At 42.5% G+C, this 13,987-nt stretch overlaps 1 protein-coding gene across 1 annotated transcript in view; it reads left to right on the top strand.

Moving 5' to 3' along the window:
- GORASP1 (golgi reassembly stacking protein 1) overlaps window positions 1-13,987 on the top strand; it is a 65,727-nt gene that overhangs the window by 43,779 nt on the left and 7,961 nt on the right. Inside the window, exons 3-8 of the mRNA XM_077491215.1 lie at window positions 1,993-2,196; window positions 2,277-2,363; window positions 2,655-2,785; window positions 5,092-5,245; window positions 6,620-6,755; window positions 12,874-13,026. Coding sequence (XP_077347341.1) covers window positions 1,993-2,196; window positions 2,277-2,363; window positions 2,655-2,785; window positions 5,092-5,245; window positions 6,620-6,755; window positions 12,874-13,026 — 865 coding nt within the window. The remainder of the gene's footprint in view (window positions 1-1,992; window positions 2,197-2,276; window positions 2,364-2,654; window positions 2,786-5,091; window positions 5,246-6,619; window positions 6,756-12,873; window positions 13,027-13,987) is intronic.

Below are 13,987 nucleotides of genomic sequence, written 5' to 3'. Positions count from 1 at the left end.
GAGATGCTAGATGCTTGGCTGTGTTGATGATTCTCTTGTTTAAGTAATTTGAATCATGTATGCATGCAGCTTGATGTATTTTATACATCATTCGAAGCTCGGTAAGAATGAACTAAAAATGTGTAAAACACATGAAAACTGTTGTTTAAAGACTTTGTAACCAGCGATGAGGTGTAACATGAAAGGATCTGTGCAGGGTGTAAAACGTATGTAATGAATGAATGGATTTTAGTTGCAAAAACTCAAACCATTGAACAGTCTTTCAACTTGGGATCAGAGGGCTGGAAAAGGTAGTTCAGGTACTCTCAATGTCAAAGTCCAGAAAACGTTAAAGAACTTGCTTACTTTGACTGCATCCAGAGAATAGCCATTCGCAGCTGGATGAACACTCAGGTTGGACAGTCCCTCTCTCACAAGGCCTAGCAGCCAACAAGGTCCTTACTCGGGAACAAAGTCTTTGTCACAGACGTTGTTGCAGAACATGTAGGGAAACTAAGCTGTAGAACACTTGTAGGATACCTGGATCTCTCAGCCTGCTTGGCGATATCCACAAGACCGGATTCATTTGGTAACTTTCAGGCTCTTGTTAAGAAAACCAACTCGTGCATGGTGTTCTTCTAAAGAGTCCTCCCCTGGAATGCTCAAAGTTAAATGGGTCTCTCCCAAACCGGAGACGGCACCCAACCACCTCAGAATCCTCCTTTAGTTTCCTTGCCTTGGGCTACCCAGCCCAGAGGGATCAAAGTCGGGTGGATCCGCACCCCAGGCCATAGCCTTCCCAGGGGCTGGTCAGGAGGACCAGGACCAAGTAGTCGCCACATTATACTGGACCGGAACCCCGAACCACGTGATGTCCGTATCTTAAATACCCTCTCCCAGAGGGCACAGTGAGAGGGCCATTCCCACTGACCTGGCTCCGAAAGAGAGTAACCTAAGCACCTGACCAGACCATAGTTCCATGCCCGCCACAAGAGACAGTGCCCCCTGTGGCTAGGCTGAACATCTCACAGCCCAGTCAGACTGACACAGAAGTCCAATTTAGGCAAATAGACCCAAACCAAACTGTAGTTTGGGTAAAGTTTAACTTTGAAAAAAACGCATAGCGCATGCTCTTCAGGAGCCCGCCGCTACACATATAATCAGAAGATTGCAAAATAAAGGGAGCTGAATGAATATATTTGAACTGTTCCTTTATCTTTTGCCTGGCCCCCCTTTGGCTCGGTTGCCCCAATGACTAATATGAAGGCTTGACAGCTAGAAGAGGGCATGGCCAAGTTTGACATTTACTTGTATATTAAGCAGCCTACCTCTGTGTTGGTTTGAATTGACTACATTTTTGGCAGGTTTTCAATAGCCCTTTCCTTGCATTTGCCCAAGCTGTTTTTTGTTTGGGTCCATTTACACAGGCAATAAGCACACCCTGTAAATTCTAGCTGCAAGAATCTGTGGACTTCTGCTTCTAGAATTACCGGTGTGCGCAAAGAGCCATGGCTGCCCAGCACATACACTGCAACGACAGGCCGATGATGGCCACAGCTATCACTGACTGTTTGGACAGCCAGCAATTACTTGCAGTGGTCGTGGCTGGACACAGACAGACTGTACCAAGACGCGATCATCTGTCCCTAACCACAGATAATTGCTGGTCTTACAAACTGTCTCAGTGAGCTGCAGTCACCATCAGTTTGTAATTTTATTTTTTGGGCTGAGCAGCTGCAGCTCTTGGCACACACCGGTTATTCCAGGTGCGGATCCACAGATTCTTGCTGCTGGAATTTGTGCTAATCATCCATGTCAATGGGCCATTTAGCAATACCAGAAGATTTGTTTGAAAGAATGTTGGGTTTGATGGTACAGTATACCAAACTTTTCTGTAGATAGCATGTGTTTAACACACCCAGTGTGATTGGGCCCTACCTTTTTTTTGCTGTAGTGGTTTAGTGCTTTATTCCATTAGTTTATCGGCTGTATGTGATGTTTTTATCTTTTCAGAATAAAGAAAACAGCATGTTCAAAGATCTCTTGAAAGCCAACATGGAGAAGCCTGTGAAGCTGGAAGTTTATAACACTAAGACGATGAAAGTACGAGAACTGGAAGTCACCCCAAGTAACATGTGGGGGGGTCAGGGACTTCTGGGTGCAAGCGTCCGATTCTGCAGCTTTCAGGGTGCTAATGAGCATGTGTGGCATGTCCTGGTAAGTGAACTACCAGAGCACAGGGAAGGAAGATATGCTGGTCTTAAATATTCCCTACATTCATATTCTTCTGTTTTTAGGACGTGGAGCCGAATTCCCCAGCAGCTTTGGCCGGGCTGAAGCCTCATACTGATTACATTGTGGGGTCTGATCAGATCTTGCAAGAGGTACGAGAAGCTCTGTTTATAAAGGTGATGTGTGATCAGTAGAACCTGCTTCAAGTAGTAATGGTAGGGGAGGCTGTAGATATATTACAGTCAGGAGTGAAGAAGTAGGGTTGCGTTATGCCAACATACCTCCCCGATCAGCTGAGTTAAACGGTCTCCTGTCTGTCCTAGCAGGAGCCTGTTTTTCAGCCTAGCTCCCTGAAATGGTTAAAATAAAAAGCACGATTTATATTTATCTGTTAGTTTTTAATGTGTAACAGTATACTGTATTTTTTGCTTGTATTGTTACAGTCAGAAGATTTCTACGCTTTGATAGAATCTCATGAGGGGAAACCACTGAAGCTGCTGGTCTACAACACTGAGACCGACTCCTGCCGGGAGGTGTTTGTAACCCCCAATGGGGCATGGGGAGGTGAAGGAAGGTATACTGAGCTGAAATGTATTCATTTAATCTTGGATTGAATTGAAATGGAAAGGTAGACAAGTATGTGCATCATAAAGGGGATTTTCCCTCTTGAATACCTGGATACTTAATAAAAAGATTCCTGATTCAGAAGCATTCAGGTTTTTGTGCTCTAACCCCCACCCCCTTTGCTTGTGTTTCTCCCGTGTTGAGGGGCACCAAAACGTTAAAGGATATTTAAACCCTAGATCAATAATATATATTGCAGCTTACCAGTCCTTGAATGTGGTGGCTGCATTTGTTTTTACTTTTCAGGCTAGGAACATTTTATGGCAAGTACAGAAAATACCTATTGATTTTGTTTGAAATGTAGTGTTCATGTCACTTTCTTTGAACTAAACTGAAAGCACAAATAATGTTATCTTCCTTCTGTAAACTAATCCTCCTTACTTCCCATGTAATTGAAGTGAAATAAGAATGACATGTTTGAAGTCCAGCCTGGGTGACAACCAATGGCTCCCTCCATAAGAGTGTGTGATCGTAACTAGCCAGGTACAGAAAGCATGTTACCAGAAGGATCATTGTCGCTACATTCAAAATAAAAAGTCACGCAACCACCTTCTCTTATGACTGGTAGGCTGTAATATGTAAAATATTTGGAGGTTTTGTGGGTTCAGATACGCTTTAAAGCAGAATTCCACCCAAAAGTGGAACTTCCGCTCATTTTGTCGTCCTTCCCCATCTGGTGCCACAATTGGCACCTTTTTGGGGAAGGGGGGACAAAGTACCTGTCTTTGACAGTTATCCTGCTGCCACTTCCAGGAGTCTGGTCCGCAGCCCGTGCCATCACCGTGGGGCTCCCTCCTCTCCCTATCGGCGGGCCAGTAGGAGAGAGGAGCAGGGCCTCGTGCATGTGTAGTAGGGTTCCTGGCGTGAAGCCATAAGGCTTAACTGCAATGGCGGCGGCAACACCCGACAGCTGATGGAAACATCAACTGCGGTGCCGACATCGCTGGACTTCAGGATAGCTGCAGTATGTGTAGCTGCTGGCTTTTAATTTTTTTTTTTGGGCAGAACACTGCTTTAAAGTCTATTTCTACCTTTACAGTTAAAGTGGTTCTAAAGGCAGAAGGTTTTTTATTCTTCCTTCTAGAATGTATTCTATGCAATAAGATAAAAAACCTTCTGCGTGCAGCAGCCCCCCCCCCCCAATACTTACCTGAGCCCCATCTAGATCCAACGATGTTGCATGAGAGCCTTGGCTGTCTGGGACTCTCCCTCCTGATTGGCTGAGACACACAGTGGGCGGTATTGGCTCCTGCTGCTGTCAAGTCAGTGAGCCAATGAGGAAATAGAGGGGGCGGGGCCGAGCCACGACTCCGTGTCTGAATTGACACACAAAGCAGCGGCTCCTCTCGGGTGTCCCCATAGCAAGCTGCTTGCTGTGGGGGCAGGAGGGTGGAACCAGGAGGACTGACGAGGGACCCCCTAAAATTGGAGGACCAGGGCTACTCTGTGCAAAACCACTACACAGAGCAGGAAAGTATAACATGTTTGTTATTTTTAAACAAAAAAAATAAATAAAAATAAAAGACTTTAAACTTGAGAAGTCCCCACTATAATATGTTTGTTATGTGTTCCCATTAACACTGCATACCTAAATGTCAAAATTTCAGATTTTAACCCTTTGGTATTGCAGACAGTATTTAACTCTAGTTTACAACTGATAATGAGATCTGTCAGCACAGTAGAGCGTTAATTATGTTGGCTCCACAGCCCACTCCTTAACATTACATAGCAGGAGAAAGCTAGGTAGAATTTGTAAGCAAGAAAAAAAGCACTTAAAAAGATAAGCAGCACTTTAAGCTGAATTATCTTCACCTTAATTTCTATGACTATAGGAGCAGAAACACCTCATCCCTCCACAGTAGCATTTCGGCCTTGAATGACTTGTGTAAATGCAGAACATATCCGGTACAGAAGAGAGAAACTTTAATGTTTCAGATTATAGTAACAAATGGCTCCTTGGTAATTCATTCCTTCCTTACAAGGACTTGGTATCAGCCGGAATTCCCCTTTAAGGTGTCTATACATCTACAATGATTAACGCACAACTTATTTCAGCTGGATAGCATTGTATTCTGCTGTTTGTATTTATCTTCTATTTTAGATATAAAAATGACAGTTATGATGGTGTCAGGAAAGATCACTTGGTCATTTCTGATCTTTATGTATGACCAATTTTAAATTAAGTGTTTTCTGTGGAGTTTTTGCTGATTATTATTGAGAGCTTTCAGAATGAATGTTCTGTTTTTATTGTTGCAGTTTGGGGTGTGGCATTGGTTACGGTTATTTACATCGGATTCCTTTACATTCTATGAGGCCGGAGCAAAAGTATGAGATAAAACCACCCTCACCGCTACCATCAGAATATGAGCCTGTTGTGCCCGTTGTGCCACCAACAAACGGATATAGCGAGGTATGATTCGGTAATTCATCCATTATTTTACTGTAAGGTTGTATAAGCACTTTTTACTTATTTACTTTTGTCATCTGCTGTTTTCCCTACAGAGCCTCTCATTTGTGTCAATATATTGTGTTTTCTAGATTTTGTAGCACATGAAAAAAGCTGTATAATTGGGTATAACCAGACCAATTCAATGCAAATGGTTGGGCAAATATGAACATCCCACAACAGACAAATTGGGGTTCTATGCATAAGATTTCCATTGTGTCTTTTGAATATACATCCAGTATTTTAATAGACTAAACTAGGGATGCACTGATACCATTTTTTATTGGCAAGTACGATTACCGATACTTTTGCGGTACGATTTCAGCCCATACCAAACAAATGGGCTCAAATCCCACTGCAAAGAATCGCATGCAATTTAAATAGGAATGCAGCGTGATTTGGATGCGGTTTCCCGAACCTCTTCTGTGTGAACCCAGGCTGAAGTCACTATGACAATCTTGCGTTCATACGGGGGGGATGGGGGACGGACCACATGTGATTTGGACAGGAATCACACCACATTTCTGTTCAAATCGAATGCAGTTCTTTGTAGTGTAATTTGAGCCCATTCATTTTGTATGGGCTCAAATTGCACCGCAAAGGTATCGGTTTCAGGTATCGGAGCTTTTACAATGGGCAAATTGTCACTTTAAAAAGAAGGGTTATTAGGCTGCTTTCCCACTGATCCGCAGTTGCAGCGCAGTACACCTGTGGCTTTCCTGCTGATTAGCTGCACTGAGCCATAGAATTCTATTATATCCTGCAGGTTTGGTGTGCTTTCAGAAAGTGCACCACATGTGCAACATACATTAGAAGGTTATGACAAAGCACAGCTAATCTGCAGGAAAGTCGCATGTGCACTGTGCTGCACCAGCAGTGTAGGTAACCCGCAGTGCATCAGTGTGAAAGCGGCCTTATGGGGCGCTCAGGACCGTAAGGGCTCGTTCACTTTTGCAGTCTGGGGGGATGGTAAAACCCTGTCACTCATTGTGGCCCGCGACCGGTTGCCAAATCAATTAAGTGGCCCTCGCTCTTCAAAAGGCTGAGCACCCCTGCTTTATTTCATGCAAGATTTTTTAACTCTTGTGGATTTATTTCCTCCTCTTAGCTTTCTGTTGATTTCCCAGAGTTATAAACAGCTTTCTAAAGATCAGTCCTCTACCACTTTCCTTTCCTTTCTACTTTATTCTGAGCAAATAAGTGCATTACATCTTCTTTTTCCCTCCTAATATAAGCATGTTGTCCTCAGTTCATGGCCTTACAAAGCCGAGTGACTTTTTGATAAGCTGCTGCTTGTAATGGATGAGACTGTAACATGTGTTTTATCCCTGTTTTTAGGCTCCTCTGCTGGCACCAGAATCTCACACTGATATGGCTGATGAAGCTTACACACTGGCTGAAATGCAAACACCCCACGATGCTGGGGAGCATACTCTGGTCCTGCCACCACCGATACAGAGAGTGGTAAATCCAGGTATTACAACATGAGAACACCCCTTATCATCTCTTTATGTATACTATGGTATTTTTTATTTCAAACACAATTCGCACAGTACAGCCATCAAAAAATGTCCATGCTATGGATTCACTTTTCAGAGAACTCCTGTCTCCTGCATAAAAACCTGCAGACTTTTGGGTACATCCTATTGTACTCTGTAAAAAGTGCTTCTGGGAGAGCACTTACAGCCTCCTAGATCATTGCCTGTTATTTACAATTGACACTTTAATTGAGCGCTGATAATATAGCTTTTGCTGTAATTTCAGCATTCCAACAGGAGACTTGCACCTCTTCTACACACAAGCCATCGTGCCCTTTCGCCGCTTCTCTCCTCTTGTCCAATAACAGATCACTCTGTATCTGTGAACCCATTTATAAAAGAGAAAGAGCTCAGTGACTGGACACGAGGAGAGGAGAGTCAGTTAAGTGCTCACTAAAAATGCTAAATTTCTCTTCAAAGAAGAAATCCAGAGGAAAAAAAGAAAGTCTGCTGCTAAATCAAATAGTTAAATCTCAGGAGGTTTGTGCCACCTCTTGGATCGCTACTTATTATTAATAGGTTACACTTTCTTTAGGCGCTGCTAGTATAGCTTTTGTTATACATCCAGCGCTCTGACAGTAGACTTGTGTCTCCTACACATATGCTGTCCTGTTTGCCCCTCCTCTTCTGTTGTGCGTTCACAGAACATTTTGTCCTTTTACATAACACCTATATCATTTAAAAAATATTTAAATAACAGAAAGCCATAATAGAGCACACATATACAATATGAAATGTACACTGTTATACAAGCTGTACACTCACTACTTTACATTGTAGCAAAGTGTCATTTCTTCAGTGTTGTCACATGAAAAGATTTAATAAAATATTTACAAAAATGTGAGGGGTGTACTCACGTTTGGGAGATACTGTAACTAATATATGTGCTACAAGCAGTAAAATAAAAACGGAAATATCAGACCATATCCTTGTGCGCAATTTCCAATAGTAAATAGATACACAAATGTGTATCAATCAGTACTCTAGGTGCAATCCCAACGGAACACAGCACATCAGAATGACCACCTGTTTCATGGTATTTCAAAATGCACTGCAAAATCTCCCCTCCATGGATTCAAATTTCCTTCCCTCTGTGGTCTTGAACTTAGTAAAAATGGATATCCTATTGACAAATCATTACATTCTTGTTCTAGCATGAAGTATGCAATGGTCAGTGAAGAGGCTACTCGTGGGTTTGTCTTAATTACATTATAGGGAACAGCCTGTTATAGGCTGATACTTTCAGGTGACTGGGCACTGGCAAAGCTTTGCTGGACGCCACCCCTGGACCCATAACCCTACCCTGCCCCTTGAGAACTTTCTTTTTTGCTAGTGTCCTACCATGGTAGACCCCCTTCTTCCTTATGGAGAAATCATTTACTTCAGTTTAATATTTTACTTTGGGTTCCAGCGATGCCGGCAGCCGAGGACGATCGATCGCTCGGCTCTCGGCTGCTGCCGTCACCATTCTAGGTGAGGGAATCAGGAAGTGAAGCGAATCGGCTTCACTTCCCGGTTCCCTACTGCGCGAGTCGCACAGCGCAATAGGAATTGTCCGCGCTGTCACTGGGACCCGTGTGTGTCCCAGCAGACAGCGCGGCAGGACAGGAAATGACATAGACTCCCATGGGAGTCTATGCCCAGAAGTGGGTGTAAATACCTGCCTTTGACAGGTATCTCCACCCCCCTCCCCCCTGTAAGGTGCCAATTGTGACACCGGAGGGGGGGAGGGTTCCGATCAGCGGAAGTTCCACTTTAGGGTGGAACCCCGCTTTAACCAAATCTTAAATCAATTCCTCCTATCCATATTGCTGGAACCTCGGTAAAACCTTGGGAGCCGTATCTGGACCCCACGCTTTGAGAATGGTCTGTAACGTTTTCAGGCATTGGATCCTGCTTGGGCACTCACCTTGACACTTAGGGCTTGTTCACTCATATGTCAATACCCTGTGTTTATTCTGGATGTATTCAGCATTTTTAAAGCCTCATAACCGCCCTTCAGCGCCTGCCATGAATATTACAATGGCACCACACGGTGTTATACACAGAAGAGGGGTAGCATTGTGTTGTGGCATGTCACTTTCATTAGGCATTGACACTTTTCACCTGCCTCCATTGATTTCAATGGTAATGCTTTGTAAGAGCAGCTATAAAATGTATCGTGTGTTAGTGAAGAATTTATAAAACGTTAGCTGGGTGCTGAGGGAGAGGCTCTGGAGGTGCCTGTATCCCAGAATGCACTGGGAAATAGAGAACTAGGACAGAGCAGCTCCTTCTACTTCCTGTTTGCACCGAGCAACTGTGTGTGCAACAAAAGCATCAACCAGCAAGGAATACTGACAGTGCCAGGTAGCAGAGGCATTGAACATTATTGCCGGTGGCAAAGCTTTTTATTTCAGCAAAGTTGTGCTGCACCAAGAAAAGTGTCAAAGAGCTCTAAGTATACCAATCCAACTTTCAGGGAAGTCACAAAAATGTCTGCTTTCACACAACAACCTAACCACACCTCAAAGTAGCTACTTTCATCTACATCACTTCCCCTTTATGCATTTCCCACTAGAAAAGCAACACGTTCATGGCCATTTATCAAGCATTCTCAAAGCTTTTTCAACGCTTCATAAACCCAACTAAAACACAACTTGAACACATCATAAATGCTATAGGTGCGTTAACAAGAATTGCTTCATTCTTCATAATCAATACGCATGTGAACAAGCCCTTAGTGCAATGCTTATAGTTAGCTGCGGGTGCTATACAGGTCCAGGACTGTGGTACTTTCCTATTAAACTTGACCCTGAAGACCTCTTTGGGGGTATGCCCACTGTGACAGGCAAAACCTGGACCCTGATTACAGACCAGCGTCATGGATAAGTAAGAGAGGTTTACCTTGTACTGGAACAATACCGTAGCCTCATTTTATTACAGGTTTCCTAACTAGTATTCATTTTTCTGTACATAAAACTATCAGGAAACCAAGAATTTTGTGGAATTCATTCACTTATGCAGAGTTAACTTTTCAAACTTGGCAGTAAAATTCCACCTTTCAATGTGTAGTTTCAAGTGGATGACTAGGAGGTTGCATTATTGCCATCGCTTCCACCTAGAGCCCATTATATGGTACTTTATTCACTTTCTACTGCCTTTTTTCCATGAGGACTTTACTACAGAACAGTCTACACCTGCGTTTCCTTATATTCCTTCACGGACATGCTTGCCCCCATGGCATAGCAGAGGTGAAAACCAGGCGCAGGTAAACCATGGCAAAGCACTAAAACTACCACTTCCTTTGCATCATAGTAGGACCCTATTTTAACACCAGTCTCTGCATCCAATTCTAGCACGAATTCTCGTGCACCAAACAAGCCGCATATCTGACCAAGGCAGAGTTTTCTGCAGCTATGTTAGACTTTCTGTTAGGCTGTATTAAAGACAAATAATGTCTTTAAAGCGGAGGGCCGGTTATAAAAAAAAAAAAAAAAAAAAAGTCAGCAGCTGCAAACACTGCAGCTGCTGACTTAATAAACACACTCACCTGTCCAGGGCGCCCGCGAAGTGTCGGCCACCCGAGGCCGACCCGTCCCTCAGCTCTCGGGTCCCGGCGCCGCCATCCCTTGTAAGGGAAACAGGCAGCGGAGCCTTACGGCTTCACTGCCCGTTTCCTACTGCGCATGCGCGAGTCCCGCAGCTACTGCGCATGCGCGAGTCCCGCAGCGCTTTCTGAATGGGACGCGCTGTGTTCTGGAACACACAGTTCCCAGAACACAGCGCGACTCATTACCCAGAAGATGCCGCGACGAAGAGAGAAGACAGAAGATCTCCGCGGAAGAGGAAGATTAGGATAAAGTGCCTAGCAACAGGCATTTCTGGTAAGTAAAAAAAAAAATTTTTTTTCATTTTTTTGTTTTTTAGCTTTTTTGTAATTTTTAACATTTTTTTGTTTTTCAGGGTGGCCCTCCCCTTTAATACAGCCATCACTGTCCAGAGCACTAAAGCTGCTAGCGATAATCGCAGGAGACTCTGGCAGGCTGGTTGATCAACTTGGTACATTCAGCCTGCCCATTCAAATCTCGGCCGGTTCAGCAGGAATTTGAACCGTGTATGGCCGGCCTAAGAGACACCTTGTTACATCCCTGATTCTAAGTGAAACATTGGAGATCACCGTTGTGGCTGTTATGTGATATTGCCATTATCTATAGCCCTGGGTGCATGCATGTTATGTCAGTGTTCCTTGCTGGTTTACCTTACTTTTTTTAAATAAACCTATCACACTATGATGAGCCATTTTCTGGAGCATTGCAGACGCATAGGCTGGTACAAGAATAAACTGGGTTTGTCAGTGATATTGAAGCAAGCAAATTTGATTCCATTGACAGGATATTATGAAGTATGTTTTTGAGTTGCCATCAAACAGGTGGTTATTCTGATGTGGTGCGTTTCACTCCAGTAGGTGGTGGGGTTGCACCTGGAGTACTGAGTGATACTTATCGGTGGCATTATTTACTATTAAAATTGCATGCACATAAGGATATGGACTATAGTTTAATGTTTTATTTGCTTGATTCACACATTTTATTTTTTATATGTGGCTGCATGAGCTGCCCATTTGCCCTTTATTTTTGTTAAGGTTTGCGGCATATATTTTGGATATCTATGTACGCTGAATGGTTACATAATAGTGTGGTTTCCTATATATATTTGTAAGTTGAATTTTAAAAATATAGGCATGTTTGACATATAAGTGTGTATACATATACCATAAAGAGTAGGGGACCCTGATAAATTTGTCACTATCCCCAATTTTAAGACATTTAAGATATGTAATAACCCACATGTACCCTCCACACATAAGGGATCATGAGAACGGGGATTTTAATGTGCCCAAAGATACCATTAAAAATATCCTTTTTTTTTCTATATAAATACGTAAAATGTCTTGTTTATTCTAACATTTAAAAATTCCCTCATGCAATTAAAAAACAATAATCGACAGCTGCATAAATGATTATGCAAGTGCAGGGACAGTGGTGGGTCGACGCATTTTGCCCAGTAGCGGTTTCTTCAGGATCTGCTCAATCTTGTAATTTATACAAAAACAATGCCCACCAAAAACAGTCTCATTACTTCAATGACTATAGAAAATGATGGCAGTGTCGATCATCGGTCATAAAGGGGGGTAGTAAGCAGGAGAGGGGTCATCTCGCTGGATCCCGCCAAGTAAATCCACAGGGGAGAGATGACATTAAAAATGTATCTCTCAAAGCCCAACTTCATGGCATGGTACCACATCAGAAAATATGAAGATAAAGAAATCTCAGCCCTCACAGTAAAAAAATAAATAAATTGTAGATGGAGCACCAACCGGGAGTGTCCACAAGTCACAATCCAAAAGAATGGTGTCAACCATGTTCATGCCATCTTTTTTTAATTTTTTATTTTTTTTAATTTTTTTTTCAGTTTTCATAGTTATCTACAACAGTTTTGCTTCCCTTTAAATCAGTCATGAGATAACACTTGTCAGGGATCATTCACATTTTTTAAATGTTAGTTATGTAGGATAGCCTAAAAATATGTTTACATTCAAGATGGTGCTGCTATAAGACTATCAAACAACAAAATAGATTACAGCACACAAATACAAAAATGACATTAAGATCATGCAACACTACTTAAAACACCTGAATATGTTCAAAAATATGGGGATTTGGTCACACTATATGGTCATATAGTGCTAAGCCCACTTACTGCGTCAAAGTACCCCGCAGCACCATCTTGAATAGTGAACCCCCCCCCCCGCCATTATCTCTTATTAGTGGCCACCTGTGGTATAGGCAGTGTCCTTCAGTTCTCCCATAAAGAGAAGTTTTACTCCCATAGTTGAGGCGGCAGATCTTTAATTCTATAAATGGTGTAGTACCCATTGATAATGGGGTCTTTTGAGTAAGTGGACTTAGCACTAGTGTGACCAAATCCCCATGTTTTTTAACATGTTCAGGTGTTTTAAGTAGCCTAGGTCTGTGGGATTATGCTTTACTTTTTATATGTGTTTCGCTATAGGATTTCCAGATAATTCAAACATCCAAGTGTCTGAAATTCCAGATGTAACCAAACTGATAGATGTAATGTCACCAGAGTTTCTTAACGTGACTCCGGAGATTCCTATAGGAACAGACAAGATTCTGAGTGCTGAAGAGCTCAGTGCATACATTGGTATGTTTAAATTGCTGTAAATACATGCATGGTCAAATATTTTGTATGTGCTCAATATGTCCTTTTTTTTTGACTATACTACATGTGGTTAGTGCTTCAGTCTTTAGCTTTCAGAAATACAATGATAACAAAACATTGCGTCAACTCCTTGAACTGTAAATGTAAAAGTTGTTGATTGTAAATGCTCAAATTTGTTTGTTTAAAATAACAAACAAGTCATACTTACTGTGGTATAGTTTTGCACAGAGCAGCCCCGATCCTCTCGAGTTCCCTGGCAGTGCTTTTGAAGTATTGTTACAATTACCTTCTTTTACCACAGGGGGGCATGCTATACAACTCCGAGCCTTATCTTTCCTCATCATTTTTTATTTTTTTTATATCACTGCTGGAGACAAGTTTCAACACATAGGTGGCTAAATTATCTTGGTGATCAGCTGTGTAAATGAGCAGTGAAATATCACCATGATGTTCAGAGAGAAGGGTGGGGAAGGCTTTTCACGGATGCATGCAGGTATCTGTGGGAGGAAACCTATTATTCTGATAGAAAGCATCATAGATTACTCCTGCAAATCCACTGCGGGTTCCCACATCGCACCCAAATCACACGGCAGTTCACTCATATGCAAACTTCGGGGAGAGTCAATACATTGTTAACGATATCCCCATTTCAGCTCACATATCGCACTGCAGACTGTCAGTTCGGACATGAATTGGATCGCATGGGTGTGAATCCGATTCTGGTGTGGACCAAAAAAAGGGTCTTGTGCGAGCTTGGTCAGAATGCAATGCGATATCTTGTATGGCTGACATCGCATCACACGGATATCGCATGTGATTTGCACTGCAGTGTGTTGCGATCTTGCAGAGAGCAGTAGTGTGAAGCGCCACTTAGTCCCATATCATCGTTATTATTATTACTATTATTTGTATTATACAAAAAGCATCATACACTGTAGAATTA

This window comes from Lithobates pipiens, unplaced genomic scaffold, assembly GCF_037356315.1.
Source record: "Lithobates pipiens isolate NorthernLeopardFrog02 unplaced genomic scaffold, aLitPip1_a1.2 Scaffold_19, whole genome shotgun sequence".
NCBI lineage: Eukaryota > Metazoa > Chordata > Amphibia > Anura > Ranidae > Lithobates > Lithobates pipiens.
The sequence above is the reverse complement of the archived record's forward strand: the minus strand, read 5'-3'. Positions and strand labels throughout refer to the sequence as shown.